General features: G+C 48.6%; 1 protein-coding gene across 3 annotated transcripts in view; it reads left to right on the top strand.

The window, feature by feature from the left end:
* Positions 1 to 27,920, top strand: part of MOB3B (MOB kinase activator 3B) — a 196,282-nt gene that overhangs the window by 140,539 nt on the left and 27,823 nt on the right. For all 3 annotated transcript variants that reach the window (XM_079789901.1, XM_079789902.1, XM_079789903.1), the window contains one exon: positions 18,416 to 18,618. In XM_079789901.1, the coding sequence (XP_079646027.1) occupies positions 18,416 to 18,618 (203 nt within the window). The remainder of the gene's footprint in view (positions 1 to 18,415; positions 18,619 to 27,920) is intronic.

Below are 27,920 nucleotides of genomic sequence, written 5' to 3'. Positions count from 1 at the left end.
GCCACCGCCACCTGGGAGAGCAGACGGAGGGCCGCAGCCCGCCCCCCCCCCCCCCCCCCCCCACACACACACACAGGACCTGGGGTTCAAATGAAAAGGTGGCCATCAGCACATCTGTAAAGTTGGCCAGTCCTGTTCTAAGGCAAATGTGGGATTTAAAATTTACAGAGGAAATGTGTGCATCTGGGAGAACATTGCTTCCTTTCTTGAACCTTTATAGGTCACAGTTCAGTATTTCACGAAGTTTCAATTTAGCATAGAAAGTGTGGTCGAGCCAGCTGCGCCAGCATCACCTGGGAGCTTATTAGAAGTGCAAACCTCGGACCCCTCACCCCCAAACATGCAGCCCAGCAACCCATGTTTCAACAAGCATCCGCTGCTTCTGTGGCTCCTGTTTGTAGTCTCAGGGTCAGCAGGGTCCCCCTCCCTGCTCCCCTGCCTCCCACCCCCGGCCGTTTTCAGATCCAGATGACCAAGCCCCTGTCTCTAGTCATATTTGCAGCACTTCTGAAACAGGACAACCAATGGGTCCGGGCTGCCTATTACTACTTGAGCCAATTAATTAAAGCAGAGACAGTTTATTTCAATCATGCCTGCAGTCTGGGAGAGCCATGGGGTCAGACTGGACCTGGGTTCAGCAACCTCGGTACTTGGGTTCTGGCTAGCAGGTCATCCATGAAAATCTGCTCTGCAATCCCCCATAAACCAGCTGTTTATATGGGGTAGAAGGACAACGATTACCTGGGGAAGTAGGCAAAAGGGATAAGAATGGGTATAATGGTTACAGATTACAGGCAATGCAGGCTGGGGGGTTGCAAAGGGCGTCAACAAGGTTGTTAATCTTTCCATGATAACAGGTGGTTCTCGGATAAGAAGGATGGACCTCATTTCCAGGTTAACTCGCAGGCACAGCCCCCAGCCAGGTGAGAATGTGCCTTCTTTAATCAGAACAAAACAATCACGGTTAACAGAGCATGATTAGTATTTTTTATAACTATAGCTAGTCTCCACTATTCTACTTCTGCCCCTAACACTTCCACAGTTTGAAGACAGCTCCTGGGAGAATGATTTATTTTCCCATCCTGGGACACGCATCTGTTCATGCCAGCAGCAGGTGGAATCTACATCCAAGCCTGTAGGAGGGAAGAGGCAGGGAGCAAACATCTGTTCTGGATGTTCAAGCCCCCAGCTCAGTTGGCTTTTTCCTCTTGTCCTGGCTTCCTGCCTGATCTGACCAATAATAACGGCACCTCTGTTAGATAATGATAACAGCAAATATTTATCAAGCTCTGCCTACGTCGGTAAATACGTGTTTTTTTTTCCCCATTTAATCCTCATAACAACCCAATGAGGGTAGGTGCTATTCATGTCACCCCCACATCCTGCTGGCGAAACCGAGCCTCGGAGAGGCAAATTCAGTGGCAGACAAGAGTCTTAAACTTGAATCTGTCTGATGCCAGATTCTGTGAATCTTCAACCAGCCTCCCTGCTTGGTTAAGCAGGCTAATCCTTGAGCCAGGATTATGCACAAAGGAGTATTTTAGGCCAGTGCTCTTTACGTTAGCACAGACCAGGATTATCTGGAGGGCGGGTAAAACACAGACTCTGGGGCCCTAGTCCCAGAATCCACTGCTCTCAGGGTCAGTGCTGGTAGGCTGGGGGTTGGGGGTTTGCATTTCTACCATGTTCCCAACAGGCAGGCACTGCTGGTCTGGGGACCACACTTTAGAGTCACTGCTTAGACCACTGCCCCCACCCAGGGCCGCACATTAAAATCATCTGGAGAATTTCAGATTCAGTTCCTCTAGTGTGGGACATTGCCAGCTTTTGTTTTTATGCTCCCCAGATAATTCTAATGTGCGGCCAGAGCTGAGAACTTCTGCTAAATGCAAAGGAAGCCTCCTAATTGCTGTTTACAGCTTTAGTTCAAGTCCAATGTCTGCCTCCCCAGCTGAGGCATTCCCACTGCGAGGCCGCAGTGGTGGGCCAGGGAGTACCAACTGCAGGGTAAGTAGGGCCACTCGTTTTATCTCAAGATTAAGGGAAATGTGAATATTCTCTATAAAAAAACACACAAAAAAACCTGTGGGAAAGTGCAAAATGTGCACAACTGTTTATATTGACCATGGGATTCAACACACTCCTAAGAATCTAACCAAGGAAAATTGTCAGAGGCTAACTTAACTGCCCAAGATATGCTCAAGGAGACTCATCCAATCGTTATTTCCTCTTGGCACTTCTTAAACCTGTGTTATGGATATATGACTATTGTTCAAAGAATATTTAATACTCAAGATATTATGTAAAGTGCAAAGAGAAGGATACAAACTGAATGTATAATGTGATTCTAATCTGACTTTTGAAAGACCGTATACAACATATACTAGTATATGCAAAGTAAAGAAGGTAGCACGCCAAAATATTGTCAGTGGTTATTTCTTGGTGGGATTGAGAGTGATGATGGTATTTATACTTAACAGCATTTTCTAATTTTTTTGAACCATTTCTTTTATGATGAGATCAAAAGAATTTAGGCAGTCATCTAGTCTTATAATATATGTTCCCAACGACCTGTCTGAAATACAAATCATAGGTTTATAGGTTGGAAGCTTTTTCTGAGAACTAGAAAGCATTTAAAAATTGCTAATTACCATCCCAAAGTGTGTTCCTGCCTCTGGGCCCAGGAAGAGTGAGGACCTTTGTAGGAACCTAGGGAGGTGGTGCTGGCAGGCACATGAGCTCTGCAATTGGTCCCTGGAGCTCCTGGGCCTCGGGATGCATGCAGTGGGCGGGTGGGCCTTCTGTTCTCTGCTCCAGGGAGTACGGCTGGCCCACAGGCTTCTGTGGGACATCACCAAGGCACCATGTAGTGAGTTCATGTAGAATAGACTACATGTGCCACACTAACGGGGATGTACTAGTAGCAATGCCCATGTATACTGCACACATGCAGGAGGTAAGGAAGTCATGCTGGTGTAACTTGAAGACCGCCTATGCATGTTAACAAAGAAAGGACAGGGAGGAAGCTGCTGTGCTGCAAAACACCGAGCCCATTGCCTCATCACCCCTCCAGTTCTCTGTCACTCTCGCCCTGGGGTTGCCTTCAGAAAACAAGCAGGTGCTGCCTTCTGCACATGTTGCCGAATGCAGCAGTAGGAAGAGGGCTGTCCCACTACAATGCTCACAGAGGCTTAGACGAAAGCAGGAATCTGAAAGCATTGCATACTCAGGGGTAGCGCTACTAGCGTCATGGTTTTCCAACAGGTATTTTCTATGCAACCAAACCTCACCTCATAGAACAAAACCACCTGCTTCCACCACAGCTGGGACTGATGGCCTAACCTAGAGGAGCAGGGGGGCAGGGCCGTGGGCACCATTCTGGGGTGGCATCTTCTCCTTGAAGTGCCTACCATTACCGCAATCAAATTTATAACCGCCCGCAACGTTTTCTTTAAAGGGTCCAGGCTGGCAAAACAAATGAATGAAATGATTGGGCTGCCCAGGTGAGTGTAGCATCTCCCAGTTAGAGGAAGCAGGCATCACTTAGCTGTTGCCCTGAGGGAATTTTGGTCCAGTTGTGCCAGGTCTTCTGAGTTTTTCCAAGAGAAGTCAGAATTCTTGATCTTTGAATTATAGCTCCCAATGTCTAAATGTTGGCAGCATTTCAAAAATACTATGCAGTCCGAAGAAACCGTGCCTGCTGGCAGACGCCGGCCTGCAGCCCTCACCCCTGCTTTAGAATCTGAGTCCCTGAGAGGCAATTGCTTTAGCCACCTGTGTCTTCTCACTCCTCTTCCTCCCCCCACCCACCTCCACCAAATTCCCAAAGAGAATGTCCTAAACTCTCAGACTCTTCTCCTCAGAAGTCATGCTTCATTGAAAACCTTAAAATCGCCGAGACTGGTTTAGCTCAGTGGATAGAGCGTCGGTCTGCGGACTGGAAGGTCCCAGGTTCGATTCCGGTCGAGGGCATGTACATTGGTTGCGGGCACATCCCCGGTGGGGGGCGTGCAGGAGGCAGCTGGTCGATGTTTCTCTCTCATCGATGTTTCTAGCTCTCTGTCCCTCTCCCTTCCTCTCTGTGAAAAATCAATAAAATATATTAAAAATAAAAAAAAAGAAAAAAGAAAACCTTAAAATCGGCTAATGGTCCCACAGTAATTATTTCAGTTGAGGATTTTTAAAAGTAGCTACAGGCACACCTCTTTATATTGCATTTGACTTTATTGTACTTTACAGGTGTTATATATATACATATACATATACATATATTGATTTCAGAGAGGAAGGGAGAGGGAGAAAGAGACAGAAACATCAATGATGAGAGAGAATCATTGATTGGCTGCCCCCTGCACACCCCACACTGGGGATCAAGCCTGGTACCTGGGCATGTGCCCTGACCGGGAATTGAACCATGACCTCTTGGTTCATAGGTCAACCACTGAGCCATGCCAGCTGGGCCAGGTGTTGGTTTTTTTAAAAACTGAAGGCAAGACCCTCCACCAGTAAAAAAAATTATGACTCGCTGTATCACTATATTCACTTTATTAGAGTGGTCTGGAACCGAATGTGCAACATCTCTGAGCTATGCCTGTGTTAAAAGCCACTTTCTTGAAAATGAGGTTAATTTTTAAAATAATTTTAAATGAACTGTCCTGATGTTTGATGGGGAGAGGGTAGAGAAATGTTTGCCTTGGAGGGGGATGGATCTGGGTTGAAATTTCAGCTCACCATCTATCACTGTATCACTTGGGCAAGTGACTCAGCCTCAGTTTGCTTCCCATTTCTCATCTGCAAAGCAGGAGGGGTTGTGGGTGTAATGGGATCTCAGGAACGCACACACTCACACAAATATACACACAACTCCTGGGTTTGTTGGTTTAGGATAATGAAGGATATTTTATATCTGGTGCCCTTAGATGCTCAGGAAACGTGAAGTTTCTCTTAGGAGCCAATGTTATTGAAACTTACTTGCAAATGTTATAAAATGAGCCTCATAAAGCTTTTACACATTTAATGTTAGAATTTTTAAAATCTTCTGTCTTCAGAAGTCCCGTTGTAGTAAGTAGTGTTACAGTTGAGATGGGAGGAAAGGAGACAATACAGAGAGTGAGGGGATGAACCTCAGGGATGTCAGTACCTGGCGGAAGTCCTAGGGCCAACTTTCAGTGCCCACGTTCACTTCCATGTAAGGTGACCTTACGATGTATCAGGCCAGTTTAACTCCTTTGCTTATGGCTGAATCTCTCGTGTCTAGCACATTCCAAAATAAATATGTTTGCTAGTTATTTAAATTGGTGAATGAACAAGTAAACAGCATGGTGGGAGCTTTATCTAGGGAGGGTACCCCACGGTGGACAACTCTGACCAGACTGTGCCGCCTATCAGAGACTGCGGCTCCCCCGGTGTGGAGCCTGCAGGGTCATAGGGACCTGCCCTCAGAAGGGCCTGTGCCTGGTTAGTACTCTGCTGTCACCGTCGTGAGATTCTTAATAATTTTTTAACAAGGGGCTCTGCAAACGATGTAGTCAGTTCTGATCAGAGCGTTCCATCAGCAAACACAGAAATGTCAGTGCATAAGCCAAAGGGCACAAACCATGGCCTCTGAACCCAATCAAGTAGTTTTGGCCCAGAGAGTGGTTATTTTTAATATAAATAAACTTTTTATTTAGAATAGTTTTAGATTTACCCAAAAGTTGAAAAGATAACACAGAGTTCCCATACCCAGTTCCCAACATCTTCTATCACATTCATATTTACATTTATAATACTAGAGGTCCAGTGCATGAAATTCGTGCACGGGGGAGGGGTCCCCTCAGCCCAGCCTGCACCCACTTCAACCCGGGACCCCTCGGGGGATGTCTGACTGTCAGTTTAGGCCCGATCCCTCTCACAATCCTGGGCCGCTGGCTTCTAATCGCTCACCTGCCTGCATGCCTGGTCACTCCTAACTGCCCCCTGCCAGCCTGGTCGCCCCTAACTGCCCCCTGCTGCCAGCCAGGTTGCCCTGAACTGCCCTCTCCCTGCCAGCCTGGTCGCTCCTAACTGCCCCACCACCACCGCCGGCCTGGTCACCCCCAACTGCCCCTCTCTGCCGGCCTAGTTGCCCCCAACTGCCGGCCTGGTCACTCCTCATGGCCCCCCTGCTGGCCTGGTCACCCCACGCAGCCTGCTTGTTCAGTCGTTTGGTTGTCCCGTACTAACCCCCCTGCCGGCCTGGTCGTAGGCAGCCATCTTGTGAGGGTGTGGTGGTCAATTTGCATATTATCTCTTTCTTATATTGGATTCCTCATGACTAAGTAACTAACCTCAGTACTTTACTATTAACTGAACTCCGCACCGTGTTCAGATTTCACCACATTCCCCCAGTGCCCCTTTTCTATTCCTGAGTTCCATCTGGGATGCCACATTACGTTTAGTTGTCACATCTCCATGGGCTTCTCTGAGCTATGAATGACATTTTCTCGAACTTCCCTTGTTTCTGATGACTTTGACAATTTTGGGGTGTGCTTGTCAGATATTTTGTAAACTGTCCCTCAATTTGGGTTTGTTTCATGTTTTTCTCATGGTTTCTGGGAAGATGGCCACATTTCCATCACATGATATCAAATGCATGCCAAGGCCGTGAACATGACTGGTCACTGATGTCATTGACCCCGGCCACCTGGTCAGCGTAGTGGTCACCAGGCTTCTCCACGCTCTTCTTCCTGCCTCCCTTTCCATGCTGTGCTCTTCAGAAGCAAGATCTCCAGCGAACCCCACAGCCAAGGACAGGCGGGAAGCCTCATCCCCTCTGTCCCCCCACTGCAGGGTGTCCCAGGCCATCTCGTGCACGTCCTGCCCCAGCCCTCGCCCCCGCCACTTCTCCCAGGAGCCGTGACTCCCTTGGTTGAAGAATGTGCTAGAAACTAAGATCTGGGTGCTGTATGTGCTCACAGCTACTTGGGTGTCTTTTTTTTTTTTTTTTTTAATCTACATTGACATTTTAAAAAATTAAGCGGTCATCTTACGGAGCATCAGCTTTTCTAGGCTGAGTTAACTGTGCATGAAAATAAATAATGTTAATAAATTGAATGTTTTAAAATGTTTGCTTATTGTTTTTGAAATATCAACATTTTAACGAGGACGAGATTTCACATTAGAATCTAGACTTCCGGACTCTCTCCAGAGGCCAGAAGGTCCAGCAGTCCTGGGCCCATATCCCTGCTGAGCGCAACCGGCGAAGGCCGAGCGGCTCTTCTCCTTTCCTGCACAGAGCACTGTCCAGGCCGCCGCAGTCCGCACCACTCCCCGTTGTATCACACCACTCACTGGACTCGTTTATGTTCCTTTGTGACCCTCAAAGGCTTTTGAATACGTGAGTCCATTCATTCAAGTAGGTAACTTACAGATACAGTAGTCCCCCTATTGGCCGTTTCCCTTCCCACCTTCTCAGTTACCTGTGGCCAACTAAGGTAGGAAAATATTAAAAGGAAAATCCCTTAATTCATACGTTTTAATTTGTGCATCATTCTGGGTAGAATGATGGCATCCCATGTTGTCCACTCTGTCCCGCTCTGATTCACCCAGCAAATCCACACTGTGTGTGCTCCTCGCCTGGCAGTCACTTAGTAGGCGTCTCAGTTATCAGACCAGTTGTCAGAGAGAGAGGGAGGCCACATTTACAGAACTCTAATTGCAGTAGATTGTTCTATTGTTTATTTTATTAGTGGAGGTTTTTGTTCATCTCTTCCTGTGCCTTATAAATTAAACTTTGTTATAGGTTTGTATGAATAGAGAAAAACTAGAATATACAGGGTTTGGTACCATTCGAGGTTTTAGGCATCCCCTGGGCGCCTTGGAATGAATCCTGTGGATAAGTAGAGCTAAATTCACAGACTACTGTACACAGCGTAGTCTGTGAATTTAGCTCTACTTTGACCCAGAAGTGAGCCAGCAAGAGGTGCTTAGCTCTAGGAGGGCTGGAGTATTATATGTAAGTTGGGAGGTTCCAGAGGTAATGATAGAGAGACACACATGTATGAAACCAGAGGGGGTCATGCCTGCCCGGTTAAATAGCCCTGATTTCCCCTTGAAGCAGTAGGAAGCTGCTTTCGAATTTTACACAGAAAAACAAATGTCCTGGTTAGGTGCCCTGCCAGGTGGAGAGGGAGAGATCCCGGAGTAGAGGAAGGGAACTCGGTTACGGGGGAACTGCAGCCAACCAGGCAGGAGGTGATGGCAGCTGAGCTGGGGAAGTGGCAGTGGGTTGGGGGGAAGTTCATAGATCAGAAACTATTCAGACAAAACTTGGGTTAATTGCCCTTCAGATAATGGAAGGAATATTTCCCTGGTGAATAAAGAAAAGTTTTGTCTGTTAAGATACTCACTATATATCACCCACGACAAAGAGGCTGAGTCATTCTCAAATTCTGACTGGGCCCTAGCCGGTTTGGCTCAGTGGATAGAGCATAGGCCTGTGGACTGAAGGGTCCGGGGTTCAATTCCAGTTGAGGGCACATGCCCCGGTTGTGGGCTCGATCCCCAGTAGGGAGCATGCAGGAGGCAGCCAATCAATGGTTATCTCTCATCATTGATGTTTCTATCTCTCTCCCTCTCCCTTCCTCTCTGAAATCAATATATATATATATATATATATATATATATATATATATATATATATTTTAAATATATATTTTATTGATTTTTTTACAGAGAGAAAGGGAGAGGGATAGAGAGGTAGAAACATCGATGAGAGAGAAACATCAATCAGCTGCCTCCTGCACACCTCCTACTGGGGATGTGCCTGCAACCAAGGTACATGCCCTTGACCAGAATCGAACCTGGGACCCTTCAGTGTGCAGGCCGATGCTCTATCCACTGAGCCAAACCGGTCAGGGCTATACTTTTCTTTTTTAAATTCTGACTGGGTCTCATGATCCCAGTACCGATCCTGCTGCCTACCTTTCCAGTACCAGTGAAGTCCATTAACATCATGTTCTCAGCTCCCTCCATCTCATTTGCCCATTTGATCTTCAGCAAACTGGGCAGGTCTGAAGTAGCTAGCGTTTGTTTTTATGGCTTCTGTTGCCCATCCATAGTGAATGAGCACCTGCCTCAGGTCTTCTTGGGTGTTTCTTGATTTACGGGCACCTCCATGCGATGACGGCAGAAGGTGGAGGCAGCCGTCCTGGAGAAGGGGATCAGATGGGAACAGCCTCGGCAGGGAAGTGTGACAATAGGCACACCGTATTGACAGTCGCTCCTTTGGGTGGCTGACACAGCACTCCGCCGCCCAGCACATCGCATGTCGGAAGCAATTAACAATCTGTTGAGAACATATCATCACATGCTAGTCTATTTTTCTTTCTTTTGGTCCAACCTCTGATAATAGGTCGGAGGGTAACCCAGGGGGCGCTGGGGCAGGGCGGAGGGAGTCGGGGAATAAAGTAGTAGCCACTTTATTTCTAACCGTTTGCAGCTGTCCGCTTGTTTGGGGACCTTTTTTAGGCAGAGGAACAAAGTCTTGCTCCACGGGGTTGTTTTCCTTGGCGCGGGGAACAGACACTTTCTTGAGGAGCGCACTGAGATAACACAAAACATCTGCTTGCGGGAACCAGCGAGAGCACCGGCTCCTTTAGGTAAACACACACTTCACAGGAGGCAGGAGGCTGTGTGGAGGGGCAGGACGGTGAACGAAGAGGAGGAGGAGGTGTGTTTTCAGACACAGATCTGTGTTATTAGCTGTTGTGTTTTTTTTAGCTTGTGATCCAACGGCATTTTGTTTTGTGAGGACTTAGGAAATGGTATGTTCTCAGCCACGCTGCCAGGGGAGGTCTGTTTTCTTTTCCCACGTGGGCGGGCTGTTGTTTGTATTCCTGAGCTCTTGAGAAGGAGCGATGTTTGTGCCTTGGGGAGGGGTTTTCACACGTGTTGGACTCCAAAGACACAACCGCTCTCCGACATGAGGAACAGTTTTAAGGAGAAATGTGGGCATTTGGGGTGGTTGTAAACTGACATACCATCAGGGGTCCCCAAAGGATTGGCCAGGGCCGTAGGGTTCATCTCGTGTCCTGTGGAAACTGCTTGCACCGCTCACAGGATGTTCCCGTTTATCACATTGGCCCCAGACCCACTTTCCGGAAGGCGTGGGCCCGGTGGGGAAAGGCGGCTCCACCTGCCCGGTCCCTTGCCCACCCCACCCCGGGCGCCATGAGGAAGAGCCATGGTCAGAGCAGTGGTAACACCCTGCCTGGCACTGGGCCGCTGAGTGCCTGCTGGCGCTGTGCTTCCCGTGTGAGCCTCACCGTCTCCCCAGAACTGGGGGGTACTGTCCCCATGCCCCAGATACGGAAACAGAGCCTTTTATTTTATTTTATTTTATTTTTATTTATTGAATGTTTTAGAGAGAGGGAGGGAGAGAGAGAGAGAGAAACTAACATACCATCAGGGGTCCCCAAACCAATTTGTTGTTCCACTTCTTCATGCATTCATTGGTTGATCCTTGTATGTGCCCTGACTTCGATCGAACCCACAACACTGTCATATCAGGACAATGCTCTAACCCAGTGGTCGCCAACCTTTCGGACCTCACGGGTCACCAGTGGTCCACGGACCACCGGGTGGCGACTGCTGCAGCTCCCCACCAGGCCTTAGAAGTGAGCAAACTCCCTCCGGGGCAAGCGGGGAAGTTCCACCGCTGCAGGCAGAGCCCAGGCACCGTGGCTCCAGAGCCAGACGCTTAGCCACTGTCCTCACCGGGGACACAGAGGTTTGGGGAAGTCTCCAAGCCTCCCCTTTCCACCTTCGTCTTTAACAAGTTCTGCTTCCCCAACTTCCACTGGACGGGGTGACATGAGCGGAGCAGTGAGAGCCGTGCCAGGGGTCCTGCCCAGTGGAAGCTACGGGGCCTCTGGAATCGGACAGACGTGAGTTCAGATCCCTTTGCCCCGCAAACTGGCTCTGTAAGTCCGAGCCCAGTCAGCCCCCCGCCTTGTTGGGCTTTGATTTCAGGGTAAGCAAAGGGCATAAGAGCTCAACTCAGAATCCAGCGGTGCACGACTTTGTCACACAGGCCCCTCCCTCCAGGCCCCACCTAGGCACCAAGGGTCCACCCCAGGAGCCTGCCACCCCTGCCCTCCGGCGACGTGCAGTGCCCAGGGAGGCAGACCTGCGTCCCACAGGTCACTGTGGCGTTACTGCCTGCATCTGCTCAGGAACCTGAGTCCGGGAATGAGGGAAGCCTTGAGCTGAGCTCTTAAGGAAAAGGAGGATTGAGCTAGGTGTATGACGAGGCGGAGTGCCTGCCCGCTGTTGCAGACCTGGGCTGTCTGGGGACAGGACTCCCCACAGACCACCTCTGAGCCCTTGCTCTGCACCCTCCACAGCCCAGGTTCCGCCCAGCACCATCACAGACCAGTCTCATCCCCAAGCCTTGGGTTCTCTTCAGAAGGAAAGAGGGAAAACGAGGAAACAGAAGGAGCTGTAGTCAGACAGCCACTGCGCCGGGGCCTTGCTTGGCTGTGAGACCTGTGTCCCAGGCGGTGGCCCCACATCCAGAGCATTTCTGCGTCCTTTGAGGGGCGTCTCCCCTCTGCGGCCTCCCCGCCAGGATCGCAGAAGCACGCAAGCCAATAGACAGCCTGCTTTCTCTCAGGGGTGCCCAGAACAGGCATCTGAGGGCTCTGGGGAAGGAAGGGAGAGAAAGAGAAAGAAAGAAAGTGGGCTGAAGCTCAGACATTACTGGAATTTTTATTAAATTTTGTTTGGGAGAAAGGCGATTTACTGTGTCCGAGATGAAAGGCAAATCGGCATGGGGCCCCAGAAAAACGATTCTATCCCATGCTTGATTTAGCTCCCACACTGCCTGTGGCCGGGAGATCAGAGAGCTGTGGTCAGACACATTCATAAACTCTGTCGCTCTCTCAGATGCTGCTTCCCGGCTGAGCACCAGAGGGAGAGCCGTGGTGCTGCCTTGTTGGGCCTTCGAGAGGGACTCCGGGCCCCGCAGGCTCACCTCCTTGGCCGGCTTCCCCCCAGCTCTCTGGTCGGCCTCCCCCTTGGCCTGATCACCCTGCAAACAGCAGTCCTGCTTGGAGTCTCGTTGTTGAGCAAACTCCTGCTGAAACTGCATATGAGTGATCGGTTTAGGATTCTGACCTCTGCCCAGGCCTCTTGCTCAGCTCACTCGAATCTGAGCTCCGCCTGACCCTGTTCTGGGTTCATTGACTCCATTTCAGTGACCCCTGTGCAAAGACCAAGCCCCTCCCACGACCCAGGCCATCCAGGACAAGGCCGTCCTTGATGTCTGTCACCTCTTTGAGCACATTCATTTTGAACACATTTTCTCACTTGGAGTCCACTTCTTGGAGCCTGACATTTCCCTGCTCGATCCTGAGAGTCACTGGATGTGGCTGAGGGTGGGATAGAGAAAGGGACGCTCGGAGATCAGTTCATGCTTGCCAACCGCCTCGATCCTTCCGGTCAAAGGTTGTGTTCCGCGTCATCAGTAGATATCTGCCTGGGATGGTGTCGGATGGCTTGTCTGGGTTATTACAAGACTAGTCAAAGTTTAACCGCAAATTCTTCCAGCATGCAATCGATTAAGACTGCTGGTTAATAATGTCTGGCATTAACTTTCTAATTGAGCACAGTGACTGAAAATTAACTATCACCCTTTGAAAAAAGGCAAAGAAGGGAGGCTTTCCCGATAAAGAGGAGAGTTTCAGATTCTTTCTCCCACGCCCTACCCGGGATCACAGCGTTCTTATCCCAGAGCTCGCCTCCCTTCCCACCAAAAGCCGAGTGCAGCCTGCCGTGCCAGGACCGCATCAGGGCGCTGGCAGCGGGCTATCATCTCTGCTGTCGTCTTTCTTCCTCCCCCTAATAGGAGATGATGGATTCACATCTTGACTAAATAAGATCACTGCTCCTTTATGATTCAATTTTGATTGATGAGTATTCCCTACCTCGCCCTGTGCCAGGTACTTTTAAGGGTAGAAAAGAAGTATGAACAGTTCCTTTGTTCAGGGAACTTAATACAAGACATACTCGTAAGTTTGAGAAACCTGTAGAAAGTAATACAAGGCCGACTCTAACCCCGTGCTTAATGGAGTGCCTGCCATTCTAAGTTCTTTGCAAGTTCAGAATTGATGTATTGATACCAAGACTGCCATTCCGAAAATAAATATGCAGGAGGAATCTAATGCCAACGTATGTTACAGAGAACATTCGGTCTCCGTGGGATGCTAAAACTAACACAAAAGAGTGCCTACTATCTGCAAGGCATTAGCGAAGCCTTTGATAGGTGTATGTAATCTTCACAACCACCTCCTGAGCTACAGATAACACTGACACCCCAGTTTCTTCCAAGATGGGGAAACTGAGGCTCAGAGACACAAAGCCATTAGCATATGGCTATCCTATTAATATGGAGTAGAGTCAGAAAGGAAACTTGAAATGGCTGATTACAGATGCTATGTTTTAAATCAACAGATACACTGAGTGGCCAGATTATTATGATCTCTGAACGCATAATAATCTGGCCACTCAGTGTGTGTGTGTATATATATATTAGAGGCCTGGTGCATGAATTCGTGCATGGGTGGGGTCCGACCAGCCTGGCCAGGGGGAGGGGACATGGGCGGTTGGCTGGCCTGCCTGCTGGTCGAACTCCTGGTTGAGGGGACAATTTGCATATAAGCCTTTTATTATATAGGATACACACTGAGTGGCCAGATTATTATGCGTTCAGAGATCATAATAATCTGGCCACTCAGTGTATTATGGGGAAAGGAGTTTCCAGAGTTAAATAGGACCTCTTGCTGCAGGAATTCTCAGATCCTTTCCTGTGTTCAGGTTACTGCAAACTTCTTGAAAGCAGCATTTTTGCTAATATATTTGATTTCAGGATCCTATTTTTTAGCCAAGGATCTCCCAGGATTAGTGATTTTAAAAACATACCTAGAGTGTAGTGTCCACTCTGGGTACAGAATCTATGTACTTGACAGCAGGAGGGGGTGGATTATGGTCCTGAGCTAGGTCAGGGGTGTCCTGTGGACCCCATAGACTGCCCTTGGCCCAGACCCAGACATTGCACAGACCCTCAGGTTCAGGCTGGCATTTGTAACTAGCCCAGTGTCCACTTGAAATGATTCCCTAACCTTTTATTCTTCCTCCTGCAAACCAGCAGTCGCCAACCGATGGCCCGCGGACCACTGGTGATCCGTGAGGTCCCAAAGGTTGGCGACCACTGTGCTAGACTATTTTCATTTAAAGCAAACAAACAGCCCACTGGCTCAGTGGTTGAGTGTCGACCTATGAACCAGGAGTTTACGGTTTGATTCCCGGTCAGGGCACATGCCTGGGTTGCAGGCTCAATCCCCAGTGTAGAGCATGCAGAAGGCAGCCGATCAGTGATTCTCTCTCATCGCTGATGTTTCTATCTCTCTCTCCTTCTCCCTTCCTCTCTGAAATCAATAGAATAAGTTTTAAAAAGCAAACAAATGGACAGTATTTGAGCTTCTACGAGGCAAGTACTGAACAAAGTGCAGGTCGAAAAGCAGCCATCTCAGCAGTGGGGGTCCCTGCCACCGTGGAGCCTGCAGGAACAGATGTGGAAGGAAGAACCCAAGTTTTAGGGCCAAATGCCTGCCTTACCTCCTTTTAGCTGTGGGGCCAGGGCCAACACTTTAACTGAGCTAAGACTCCATTATATGAAAAAATAATAATAATAATGCCCATGCTCAGGTGTCACTGGGACTAAACGACATCCTCCCTGCATATCCCAGGCCTCACTCGGGGTTTGCTTGTCTGTGGCTATGGAGACTTCTTAGTGGCACCATTAAAACAAAACCTCTCATGTCAATCCATTTTTTTGTGACCTGGCCCTTCTGGAGCTGTTGGGGAAGGGAGTGGATCAGCAGGGCTGAGTCCTTCCCTGTCTTGCTACCATGAGGCCACTTACAGAGGGTCCACCAAAGGGTGGCCATCCAGTTCTCTACATCCAGAGGGGCGATCTCTTCCACCTTTTGAGGAAGGTTTATTGAAAAGCACACACATACATACAAACATGCACATACATGTATATCTGAATACCTGCAAGGCAGAGGAGAAAGGGAGAAAAGTATACAAACTATGTAATTGTTTCCTGAACCATCAATAATGTTGAGTGAATTTCGCAAATGCCCCGTAACTTTCTTGTTCTCAGCCTCATGCTCTGTGAGCTGGGATTTTGTCTCTGGCTCACAGTGAAACCTAGTGCCCCTGAGACTCCCAGCCTGGCGCTTCTCAGCTTCCAGAGCTGGCCTGGGGTGACTGCGGTGCACGCTGAGCATGTCCTGACTTGAGCCATTTGCAACGTTCACTTTTGAAGAGTTAATGACAGGGAAGGGAGACTATGGTGAAAGAGTCAGACCCAACTTAGCAGCCCGAGCAAAGAGGTTCAGAGCCTGATGTCCTACCTACCTGAGGTCAGGTAGGAAATAACAGAAGGAGGACATAGTCCCAAAATTCCCACTTAAGTGCCAGGCATCGTACACCTCCTATTATAAGAACACTGCAGAGTAAATGTTTTTCTCCATGATGAAGGAGAGTGGAGTAATTTGGAGTAATTTGCCTAGACAACTAGTAAGTTGTAGAGCTAGGATTTTAAACTAAAGTCTTCAAACTTCAAAACCAACTCCTCTCAACTACTTTAAGATAATTCCCAGCCCAGCTGGTGTGGCTCAGTGGTTGAGCATCAACCCATGAACCAAGAGGTCACTGGTTCGATTCTTCATCAGGGCACATACCCTGGTTGCAGGCTTGATCCCCAGGAGGCAGCTGATCAATGATGTTTCTCTCTCATCGATGTTTCTATCTATCCCTCTCCCTTCCTTTCTCTCTAAAAAAGTCAATAAAAACATTTAAAAAAACGTATTTTAAAAAAAGGAAATTCCCTGCCATAGCCTAAAGGAAGAGCAAACCAAGGTCAAGGCCAAAGTCAAGGCCAGAGACCAGGTGTGGAGTGGAGGGCAGAGCCAAGAGCTCAGAGCTTGTCAGAGGAATGGTTGCTAGTCTGTTTCCTCATCTGTGAGATGAGAACATAATAGTATCTACCCTCGAGGGTTGTTCAAGGATTCAATCAGGTAATCCAGGTAAAGCCCTTGGTACAGTTCCTAGAACATGGTAAGTGCTCAGTAAATATTGGCTTTTACTCTTCGTCTCAGATCCATGGTCTTAAGGCATGGATGAGAAAATACATTTCTCCTTGGGGACTGCGGATTTTGTTAGCTGACCTTCATCACTCGGTTCTGTGGCTCCTTTGGGGTGGACATTTTTCTCCCTTTTTTTTAAATATTTTTCGTGCCACCAAAGAGTAACCTTCAGATGCCTCATGGTGCTTAGCAATGGGACTATGCCTCTATCCTTGGCAGAGAGAGAGAGTCACACTCCAAACATAACCAGATCTTTTGGATTTTAGAGGCAAGCTGACTTGGTCCAAATCCCATCCCCACCACCAGCTAAGCTGCTGGGATGAGTGCATCAGTGCACAGAGCCTCAGTGCCCTTTGTCTGTGACTCAGGAGGAGTAGAGCCCGCTTCACGGGCAGGCTGCGCAGGTCACATATGCCAGCCCCTGGCACTGGCACTGGCACTGTGTGGCTACAGGACGCCTCTTCTGACAGGACCAGGCTTGTCTTCGGGGGGATCTATCCCCTTTGGGACTCGAGCTTCTTAGAAGGCTCCAGACCCCTTCCAGCCTGCAGCAGGGGGTCTCCTGCCCCCCGCCCCCAGCAGAGGAAACAGCAATAGCCCATGAACTCTTTGAGGGGCTGCCCTCCACCTTCTCCCCAGCTTTACCTCCTCAACCCGCCCCGCCCCCCCAATCCCAGCATCTGTTGCCCAGACAGTCAGCTGCCAAGCTGTGCCCAAGTCTCTCCCCGGTCCATTTGATATGTTGCCACTTTGTTTGTGAAGAAAAGCCGCTATCAGTGCTGGGCCCCGGGGAGGCAGGTCCCACCTCTGCCAACTGCCAGCCGCGTGCCATCTCTCTCCTCTTGCCCTGGGAGTCCCAGGTGATCCCGTTTCAGTTACAGAGTGTCCCTTCCCAGACAGCTGCCATGGGGACCCTGTGGAGGCACAGAGAGCAAACCCCAGGCTCTGTGGGGCCAGGGGCAGGCCCTGGGCTCAGCTCTGCGATTCTGTGGACAGGCCGGCCGTCATGTGTACCTTTCTCAATAAGCTATTTCCCTCAGAACAGCAGCTGCATGCTGCAGGCCTTGCCTTGCACAGAGAAGGGTCTTTCCCACCTAGTGAGCTCTCCCTCTGTTCTAGGCACTGAGGAGGGTTTTACTGGGGTTAACACCCTCCTAGCCATGCAAGGAAGGCCTCACCATGGCCCCCTTGTTACAGGCGGGAAACCAAAGTCGCACCGGTTCCACTTCCAGTCCTCACAACCATCGGAATATTTATCTGCATTCTACATCTAGAAAAGCTGCAGGTCAGAGAGGTCAAAGAGCGGGGAAAGGAGCAGAGCGGGAATTCGCAGTCTGCTTCACTCAGCAATCCGTAACATGTCATCACTTAGGACATGTAACTAACAGGCGCTTAAGCATTGCGGGAGAGCGAGAGAGGAATCGGCTTGTGGATCTGCTGTTTGCTGCCTGACCGCCTGGGAGTAGCTGTCGTCAGAAGGGGATTGTGGGTGCTTCATCAGACCATGCACCCTGTCTGTGTTACAAAAACATAGCCCTCCTCTCTCACCCTCCTCAAGGCGATGGAGTGGTAATGAATGTAACGCGAGGGAGTCCTGGAGTCTGCTGCCTTCGCCCACCTCAGGAGCAGTGTATCTCAGGAGAAGTTCCCTTCGGAATTGGTGTGCTGGTAACCTGCAGGCGCATCTACCTTAGAAAAATGTCTTGCTTTGAGCTGTGATAGTCTTTAAACTTTTAGATTAATTGCTAATGTGTCTTTTTTTAAAATGCAGCAAATCACATAGAGCTCCAGATTATTGAATTATCTGGAAAAATCCCAAGCTGGCCACCACTGTCTCCACCACTCCCTAGGACCCCGGACAGGGCATGCCAGTCTCCCTGCAGGGTCACCCTCCTCCTACCAGTTTGCTTATAGTAGAGCTGGGAAATGAACTTTTTTGTGCTCTATAAAATGGGAAAAAATTAAAGGCAATATGTGAGAGTGCACGTTTCTATGTAAAAGTATTTCTGCCCACTTATTTGCACCGAAATAAGATGTACCCACAGAAACAAACCAGGCCCTTCCCTCCTTCTGGGGGGTCTCTTCCTGATGTTGGCATTTGACTTTGACACTTGTCTTAGGCAGGGTCGGGCCGGCGGCGCCTCTGCAGGCGGCCCGGGGGCCCGGGACCCTCCGCCTGGTCCCGGGGCTGTCGGAGCTTTCCCGTCATGGTTTTGTTCTCTCTTTTTTGCCTTCTCCAGGTGTCCCCTTCCCAAAGAACTTCCTCCAGATCTGCAAGAAGATCCTGTGCCGCCTCTTCCGGGTCTTCGTGCACGTCTACATCCACCACTTCGACCGGGTCATCGTGATGGGTGCAGAGGCCCACGTCAACACCTGCTACAAACACTTCTATTACTTCGTCACGGAGATGAACCTCATCGACCGCAAGGAGCTGGAGCCCTTGGTGAGTGTCACCCTGCAGTGACCAAGTCACGCCCAGGAGCTCAGCCGTTGGTCACGGTGCACTTCCGGACCCAGGCAAATTGCTCACTCATGGGTCGTTGTTAGCGGAAGCATTGAAGAATTTGATAGACTTTGAAGGTCACTTGAAGGTCAGAGATGCCAAATATCCATAGCCACCAAATAAGGGTCTTAAATTCCTCTCGGAGAGGTGGCAGATATAATGGGATGGTAATGGTTGGGCCAAAGGGAGTAGCTTTAATTCTCAGCTCCAACACCCATCACCTAATGACTTAATCCCTTAAATGGACACCTTTGCTCTCTCATGTCATCTCTTAACTGTTATCGAAAGATGATCAGAAGCATTTCTTCAGGCGGTAAATAGATACTGAGCACCTTCTGTGTGGCAGCTGCGAGGCAGACAAAGTCAGTTCAATGCCTTGAGTAGCCTTTGCTCTGGGATAGATAGAAGCAAACCAGACGAGAGTACAGCATCACAGGACCCTTGCTTTTCATACAGATCTGCTGGGACACAATTTTTTGTGTGTTTTTTAAATTGATTTTAGAGAGGAAGAGAGAGGGAGAGAGAGATAGAAACATCAATGATGAGAAAGAATCATTGATTGGCTGCCTCCTGCACGCCCTCTATTGGGGATTCAGCCCATAACCCGGGCATGTGACCTTGACCGGAATCGAACCCAGGACCCTTCAGTCCACAGGCCAACACTCTATCCACTGAGCCAAACCAGCTAGGGCTGGGACACAAGTTTAATAGAACAGATTAGAACCCAGAACATTTGATACAAAACTTAGCTGTTATCATTTAGGGGCCAGTGTTCATTTTCTTCACAAGTTATTGTTGCAGTTAGACCCAGTCTGCGCTCTGGAAGCCAAGGGCCTTGGGAAACCCACCATCTTTCGTGACATGTGGTATGTTAACGTGATGCTCATCACGGATATTTCTAGTCGGCTCTACAAAGGGCTTTCTTAGCCAGAATAATGCACTGCTTTATAGTAAAATCATGCTTTCTTCCTGAAACATTAAGCGGCAGTTTTGTGAAATGTAACTGAGAGAACGTCTATGTTTCATCCATGTGCATCCGAATAATGGCCAGAATTGTAAGGCAGGCTGTCATCTTGTGCTGCCCTATCTTCCTTTCTCTTTATGTAAATGTTTCTAAAATAAAGGTTTTAGTATTATTTATGTATGGTGAGGCCAACAGATCAAACTCTCAAAAGGTAGTTTGTTACGCTCACAGATCCCAAGAGACGGGGCACGTTGTGTCATGGGGGCCACACAGGGAAGCAGCGGGGTTGGTGGAGGCAGAGGGAGCAGGGAGAAGGTGGGCTCGAGCCTGTATTGTGGTTTCCCTGGGGAGGAATAGGCAAGGCAGGTAAGCAAGTGTAAGGTGAACCAGTTTGAATCATTTCAGTGGGCTCTGGGCCTGGGGGCTACCCTGGTTGTCTGGTAGCTGGCCTTGGGGTGATGAGGGCAGGGGAGTGGAAACCTAAGTGTGAGAGGAGAGAGAGGAGGTGGTTGGGGTGTGGGTTCTGGTGGTAGGGAGTGATTAGTGAGTAAATAGCTTGAGGCTGAGTTATTTACTATCCCTAGGATTGGCTAGCCCTGGGACCTTCGTGGTCTGTAAGACCCTAGATATTAAAGAATCCAAGTACAAAAAATAAAAGACATGTTTAATACAGTACAGTACCTGTATCTGGCAAAGAAGGTGTTCGTGAAGGTCATGTATGACCTTTAGAGTTTCTGAACTTGAAATCTGTTATAATGCTATGAGAATACATGGTAGATTATTTTATTTTATGTATTATATTTATTATTTTTTTGCATCACTCAAGAATTCTGGAAGAGGGCAAGACTTTCTGGGTATAACTGAGGCATATCATTGGCTAAAGAAGTGCTAATTTTCTTCATATTTATTACAACAGCTTTCTAGAAAGCTCTCGGGGACAGGAACTACGTTGTCCTGAATTTGGTTGGACAACTAGTGTGGGAAGAAGCTGAAGTACCTCATGAGTGAGCTGGCTAGTCTGGCCTGTGTAAAGGCTGCCGTGAGTAAACAGCCACTTCAAGAAGAAAAGGTTGTGCAAACAGCTCACGGGGGTTAAAATGCTGGGAGGAGTGATAAAGCTAACTTTAGAAAACGTCAAGGACAAAGGAACGAGTGGATGGGCCGTGAAAGGAAGAGAGCAGGGGCACCACTCTGACCTCATGGAGAAGAGGACGTGTGGAACTGACACGCTCAGGGGGGGGGGGAATACCTTCCTCTGACCCGCAGGGCCCCCAGGAGGGAGAGCGCCCCTACGCGTGCGTAGTGCGGGTTCCACTGAGCTAAGGAGCAGGAGCATCGGACGGACAGATCTGAGCGTCAGTTTCTACTTCTACAGAAACATAAAGGCCATTGTAGGACGTAGCTGAGTGGAAGTCAGAAAGTACAGAAAGCCCTTTTCTTTGCCATCAGACAACTTGGTCATTTTCTGAAGAAAGAGGCCACTGGGGTTCTAACACCTGGCCGTGCCAGGAGCTGACTGAAGTCTCAGAGCCACAGAAAGGCCCGCCCCCCCAAACCCTGTATTCTAGATAAGAGCCTCTTTGGGGGGGGGGGGGAACTATCACTATTATTATTAAACTATAATAACAATCAGGAATTATTAAGAGTGGAGGTGAGCAAGAAGGGTATCAGTTGTTGTCCCCCCACAACCCCAGAAACTTATATTTCTTTAAATCGTGCTTCAAATAGTACCCTTCCTACCTTTACGCTTTGTTAATTATTATTACAGGGAGACTAATTTTAATGCTTTTGCAAATTAACAGCAAGTGTTTTTAATACTTAATTATCTGAAATGATATATTTATTTTACACAAACCAGCACCTATAAAAGAAAAGAAAAAGATATTGAGACTATTTTGCGAACAGTAACTATGCAATGTCAGACTCTGGATACTTAGCATAGCCCAGTGTCCACTAGGAATACTGTACTTGTGGATTGTTATTGCTGAAATGAGTGCTTTCAATAGCTGACGGTGCTAGAATTCCTAACTTCTAACTCCACTGTGGCAATGCACGTATTAGAGTCAGTCACAGCATATCAAATCAACACATTTTTATTTTTATTTGATTTGCAATATATGCCAAGTAAGTTGCTCAGATGTTCTAAGTGCATAAGAAAGATATACTTTTGAGGATTTACAAATGCACTCCTTAAAAATGTAAAATAATGGCTGCCAGTCATCTTCAGCCCTTGAAGGATGACCAAGAAGTCAGGCATTTGGCTTCACATTCTAGTCAGACATTCTTCAGACTCGAATGCAGCCAGGGGCCAGAGGACACCATGTGTCCTGCCGGTTTCCCTTAGGGCATCAGCATTCCCAGGGCCCCCACTGTCATGCCTTGGGATCCTACAGTTTAGAATCAGAGACCCCCACCTCCTGTTTCTCTCCGCCATGCTTCCACCGGGTGCACCCACACTCCTCTGCTCCCAGACTCGCCCGGTTGCGTGTCCAACACACTGGTTGTGTTGAGGGCCCAGCCCCCCACAAGGGTAGAGATCCAGTCTCATATAGTGCCGGGGACAAAGCCTAACTCTCTGGGTTCAGACCTTAGAGACTTCCTTTACTAACTTGCAATCTTGAGCAAGATAGTTGACTTTTCAAAGCCTCATTTTCCTCATTCATAGAATGAGTATAGTCATAGAATTGTTATAAAAAATTAAATGGGTTAATCTCGTGGTAGGTACTCAAGAAGTGTTAGCTGTGAAGCGAGATAATGAATGTAACGTAGCTGGCCTGTAATAAGCAGAGGCACCCTAATGCTCTCCTCTCCAGATCCCGTGGCCTTTGCCATCTCAGTGACCTGCCTGGTAGCCTCGTAGCAGACATAGTTCATTGTATCGGTGTCTCCCTCTTGGAGGGCTGGCCATGTATGTGACATAGCTTGCATTGCCTATGCTGCCTGGTACATAATAAATGCTAACTGTATTTTTGAATTGAGAAGAGTACTTTGTGGGTGACCCACCACCATTGACAGGGATTAAACACGAGGTGTTCATTCTTTGGTGCCTTCCTCATCTCGAACGTGTCCACAGACCTTCACTTACCCACTGTTGGAAGTAATGCTTCATGCTATCGGATTAGCAAGAGATTTAAAGCAAAATAAAGTGCAGAGCAGTGAAGAGATACATCCTCAGTCTTAAGCCTGACAGAAAAACGGGACTGAAACTCTAGCCAGTTCTCCGTTCCCGACCTCAACTAGCTCACTCAGGGGATGCTGAATGTTCACACGCTGCCTGTGCCCTGATGTGCCGGGCATACGGGGACCAAACCTCCAAAGAGTTAGCACTAAAGACCCCATGTCCTGGGAAAACTCAGCCCCTGGCAAACAGGGCCAATCGGTCACTCCATCAGGCCTCTGAATGGGAGTACAGTTTGGAATTCAGAAGCTGGGAAGAGGTCACCCTGGCCAGGCACTGAGGACGGCCAGGGCGGCCACCCGCCCACAGGGCTTGCCTCCTATCTCCCGTGGGGACCTGCGCTGGTCAGCAGCAGCCTGGGAACCCAGGGAATCACAGGCCATGTCACTTGGTCTCCAACAGGGCGGGGAGGCTGGAGGACTGACAGAGGCACAGACGTGACAAAGGGTCCATTTCTCATGTAAATGCAAGTTGAACTCCAGCAAGTTCACAGTTGGAGGCAAGGAGTCCAAACGCTGCTGGTGATTAGAAAGCGGGCCAGACCCTGACTGAGGAAGCAGGCTGCTGGGCCTGGGCAGTCTGGGAGTCAGCTGACAGGATCCAGCTCATCAGAATCATTGTTAGCAAGCACACGCGGCCAGCAGGATTTTGTTGGCCTTTCGCTAAAGACAAAAGCAGACTCAGAGCGGGCTGTTAGCATTGCAGAAGCTGCTGAATACGGAGCTGATTAGGGAGGAGGAGAGAGGTTGTTCACCCTATTGCACCTGCTGACCCCTGGGTGACCGTGGTCGGCCAACTGCGGCTCGCGAGCCACATGTGGCTCTTTGGCCCCTTGAGTGTGGCTCTTCCACAAAATACCACGGCCTGGGCAAGTCTATTTTGAAGAAGTGGCGTTAGAAGAAGTTTAAGTTTAAAAAATTTGGCTCCCAAAAGAAATTTCAATCGTTGTACTGTTGATATTTGGCTCTGTTGACTAATGAGTTTGCCGACCACTGCTCTAGGGCCTTCACCTTGTCTCTCCAGGGCTCCATTTCCTTATTTCTACAGTAAAGGTGACTATGCCATCTACCTTGTAGAGTGCTGCTGTGAAACCAGATGTCACCGCAGGGTGTTGTTACCTTATAGTCAGGGCTTCTCCGTGGGGGTCTGCACACCAGCAACATCAGAGTCCCCTGGAGGTTATTTTAAAATGTGCACACCTGGGCCTCACCACAGCTACACAGAAATCAGAATGGGTGAGGTCAGTGCCTCGTACCAAGCACCTCAGTCTGCATCTCAAACTTGAATGTGCCACCTGGGCCTCTTACCAAAATGCAGGCTTTGTGCCAGAGCACCTGGGCCTGGGGTGGGACCTGAGCGTGTACATTTGCTCCCAGGTGATGTCGACGCTGCTGGTTCCCAGACCACATCCTGAGGGGCAAGACTGCCGGCGACAGAGATGCTCACACTTGAGAATCGATATTTTTAGCGCACACAACATCTCTTCCTCTTTTCTAGGGTTGGAGGTTGTTAAGTCAGTGAGATGGGGAAGTAAAGCAAAGAGAAAAAAAAAAAAATCTAAGGACGAGTGTTTGCTAAGAGTAGTCCTCAAAATGCCGGTCCTGAGTCATGCTCGGTGAAACAGCTTGTTTTCCTCCATCAGATGAGTTTGTGAAAGGCTTCACCATCTCCACCCTCAAAGACTCACAAGGTACAATCGCAGATGAAAGGCCCCGAGAAGCCATCCAGTGGAGAAACTGGTCCCATTCTCTGCAGTCCAACCAATTTAACAGCTTTTGGCCCCTGAAATATTTTTTCTGTTGCTGTTGCTCATGGGCATCTTATAGAGATCACAGCCTGTGGACGTGATCCACAGTTTAGGCAACACTGTTTATCTTTGTGGTGCTGTGTCTCTCGAGTCGGAGCTTTGCCTCGCTGCCTCTGCTCTGGCCCCAACCGCACACCCTCCGCCGCTGCCTGGGGTGAGGACGAGAGAAGCCTGAGAGGGAGGGTGGGAGGAAAGTCACCTCATTTGGGAGGGCTTCCCAGGGAAAAGACACCCAGCGCTGCTCATTCTCACTCCTCCCACATCATCGCATGACGCCCCCTCACCGAGTTCTGTTCTTACCATGTGCACGGCACACAGGCCTTTCAAGAAATAAACACTAGCTTCATTTCTTGAGTTCCAGATGTTCTAGTATGCTCTTTACATGCATTATTTCATCTTTTTCTCACATTTGATACCTTTACTTCAAACAGATGTTACTTCTCAACATCCAAACCACATTCCTCTCCATCCCTCCAGACTCTCCTCACTGCCATTTGTCACACAACCCTCCCCCCGCCTCCCCTGTTTGTAGTCAGATTGAGGTTCATGCACCAAAGGATTGTCAGTTTAGCACCAAAAGCACGGCTATAAAAATGGTGGGCCAGATGGAAGAACGTTTGAATAGCCTTGCCTATTTCCAAAGATTTGGAAAGCCTTGTCTCATAAAGGCCCGGCACAGCCCATCGAGGTCCAAGCAGATGCTCACCCTGTGTCCCCCTTCGAGGTGGCCCAGCAGACGCTTGGGTGAGTGCAGTAGCCAAGGTTGGCCTGTCATGGCAAGATCGGGTCAGGACTGTGAAAAGAAGCAGAGCTTCTCCCATGAGCCAGAGCTGCTCCCCAAATAGCCGGCAATGGAGAGCCATTGTGGGGCTTTTGAAAGGGCCTTTTCTTTGGAAACATCATCTGTGCAAAGGCCTCGGGGCTGTGTCTCGTCAGGCGGGTTCCTTGACTTGCAGCCAAATAGGTTGGACGGGGACTCGGGCGTTGAAAAGAAAGAGCTTTGGCCTTTCCAATGACTTTTTCGCTATTTTGTTACCACATGAGTTGTCTGACCCTGAGCAAGGCATGTAATGGCCCGCTGCCTCAGTTTCCCCATCTATGAGAGCATATCTAGAGTCTCCGCCCAGCTTGTCTCACTGAGATTATGATCTTTGACATGGTGGTTCACCAGCCTTGTCCTCTTTCATTCAAGGTGGCCATCTCTTTGCTTAGAGAGGCCTTCATGAATTAAAGCTCGCCATGCCAGCAGGAGATTGCATTCAAAGGACTTTGTCCATTTAGATGGTGTGTGTGTGTGTGTGTGCGTGTGTGTGTGTGTGTGTGTGTGTGTGTGTGTGTGTGTGTCCAGCATGGCATCTGCTGGTGGTAGTTGTTCAGGGCAACCCAAATGCCCAGAGATGGGTGGGTGGGAAAGCCTGCCAGAAACTGTTTTAGGAGCCTTGGCAGACATGCTGTCAAGTGTCAATTTGAAAAATAGCAAAGAAATGTGGGGTTATTTTCAATGCACTGCATTGTGTTGGGTTATTGGGAATGTGGCAACATCAGCCACATGCCTTCGTCAGTCCTGTTTATGCAGCCTTTGCTGATGTCCAGGCAGCTTTTGCTTCTGGTTTGTAGGATGGTGGGTGCTTGGTTGTTTGGATTTTGTTTTTATTTTTGTTGGTTTTTTTTTTTTTTTTTTATTGGGTCAGAGTGAGATGTGGTCTCTGGCTTACCTCAGGGCCAAAAGTATGATTAATCAGAGTTGAAGACGATGATAATGGGGATATTGTCAGCACATAATATTAAGTAATAAACACAGAATTCAAAACTGTATTGGAAAATCACTCTCCTCATATACCTATTTATTAGTATTGTCTGTGAGCATCATCATAGATGAGAAAGGAAATATGGCAAAAAGTGTCAGAAGTGGTTTTCTTTTTTTTTTTTAATATATTTTATTGATTTTTTACAGAGAGGAAGGGAGAGGGATAGAGAGCTAGAAACATCGATGAGAGAGAATCATCGACCAGCTGCCTCCTGCACACCCCCTACCAGGGATGTGCCTGCAGCCAATGTACATGCCCTTGACCGGAATTGAACCTGGGACCTTTCAGTCCGCAGACCAACGCTCTATCCATTGAGCCAAACCAGTTTCGGCTGAAGTGGTTTTCTTTTGATGGAATGATGGGTACACTTCTTTTTTACATAAACCTATTGGGGCTTTTCAGCTTTTCTATTGCAAACATTACCACTTTTGTAATCATCAGAAAAATCAAACTGTGTGCTTTCAAAGGCCTTAACAACAAAGACCGAAGATGTGCAAGCCGAGCGACCTGTGTGCCCAGGACCAGGGGTCTGAGGTCCTCTCCTGTCTCTGGCCTGCCCCTGCTCCCTCACAGAGCCACGGTGGCAGAGATGCTCAGAGGTGCAGCCAGTGGTCTCACAGACCCCTCTGTGACTGCGGGAGGTGGACGTGTGTGATCACCTCGGACTAAACAATTCTCTGGATCTGGGGTGCTCCCTCCTAGAAAATGGAGTTTTGGGGCCCCTATTTTAAGCAGGCAGATCTTCGTGATTCTAAAGCATATGATGAAGCCTGCAGGTCACCTGTGCGTGACGTGTCCAACCCTGTGGGGACCAGCTTTGCTCAGGCACCTCACTGCCAAGGTACAGTGATCTTGAGCGAGGGTTTTGGTTGGCGTTTTTCCCATCCAGATTTCTCTACTTAACTGGATCTGAAGAGATTTTTGTTTTTTTCTAACTTCAAGTTTTAAAAGAGAACAAAGGGGATTTGTTGAAAAGAAATTAATTCATACCATGGAATAGTCTGTTTTAGCTGAAAATATAGTGTGGGTCTACAGTTCATTTCATTCCAACCCATTATTACTAAGATATTAGCAAAAACGAGGACCAGAAGTGACTCAGGAATATGTCTCTGCCCTGGTCTCAATCATATTCCTCGATTGGTTTCCTCCCAGGGCTGGGGGTCGAGCCTGCAACCAAGGTACGTGCCCTGGACCTGAATCAAACCTGGGACCCTTCAGTTTACAGGCCAATGCTCTATCCACTGAGCCAAACCAGCTAGGGTGAATTTTCATTTACATTTTAATATACAGAGCCTTATAAAACGATTAATGTATTTTCATGACTCTTATTATTTCTGTTCCAATTTGCTATTGCACACCTCCATCTAATTCTTACGTGTCAGCTTATGTCCTGGTTCTGCAGGAATGCCACTAAGAATGGCAGGCTTACCGATCGTACACTGCCTCTCTCTCTACCTTTGCTGAGTGGGGGTGGTTTAAAGACTG

The sequence above is a fragment of the Cnephaeus nilssonii genome (genome assembly GCF_951640355.1).
Source record: "Cnephaeus nilssonii genome assembly, chromosome: 14".
Lineage (NCBI taxonomy): Eukaryota > Metazoa > Chordata > Mammalia > Chiroptera > Vespertilionidae > Cnephaeus > Cnephaeus nilssonii.
The sequence above is the reverse complement of the archived record's forward strand: the minus strand, read 5'-3'. Positions and strand labels throughout refer to the sequence as shown.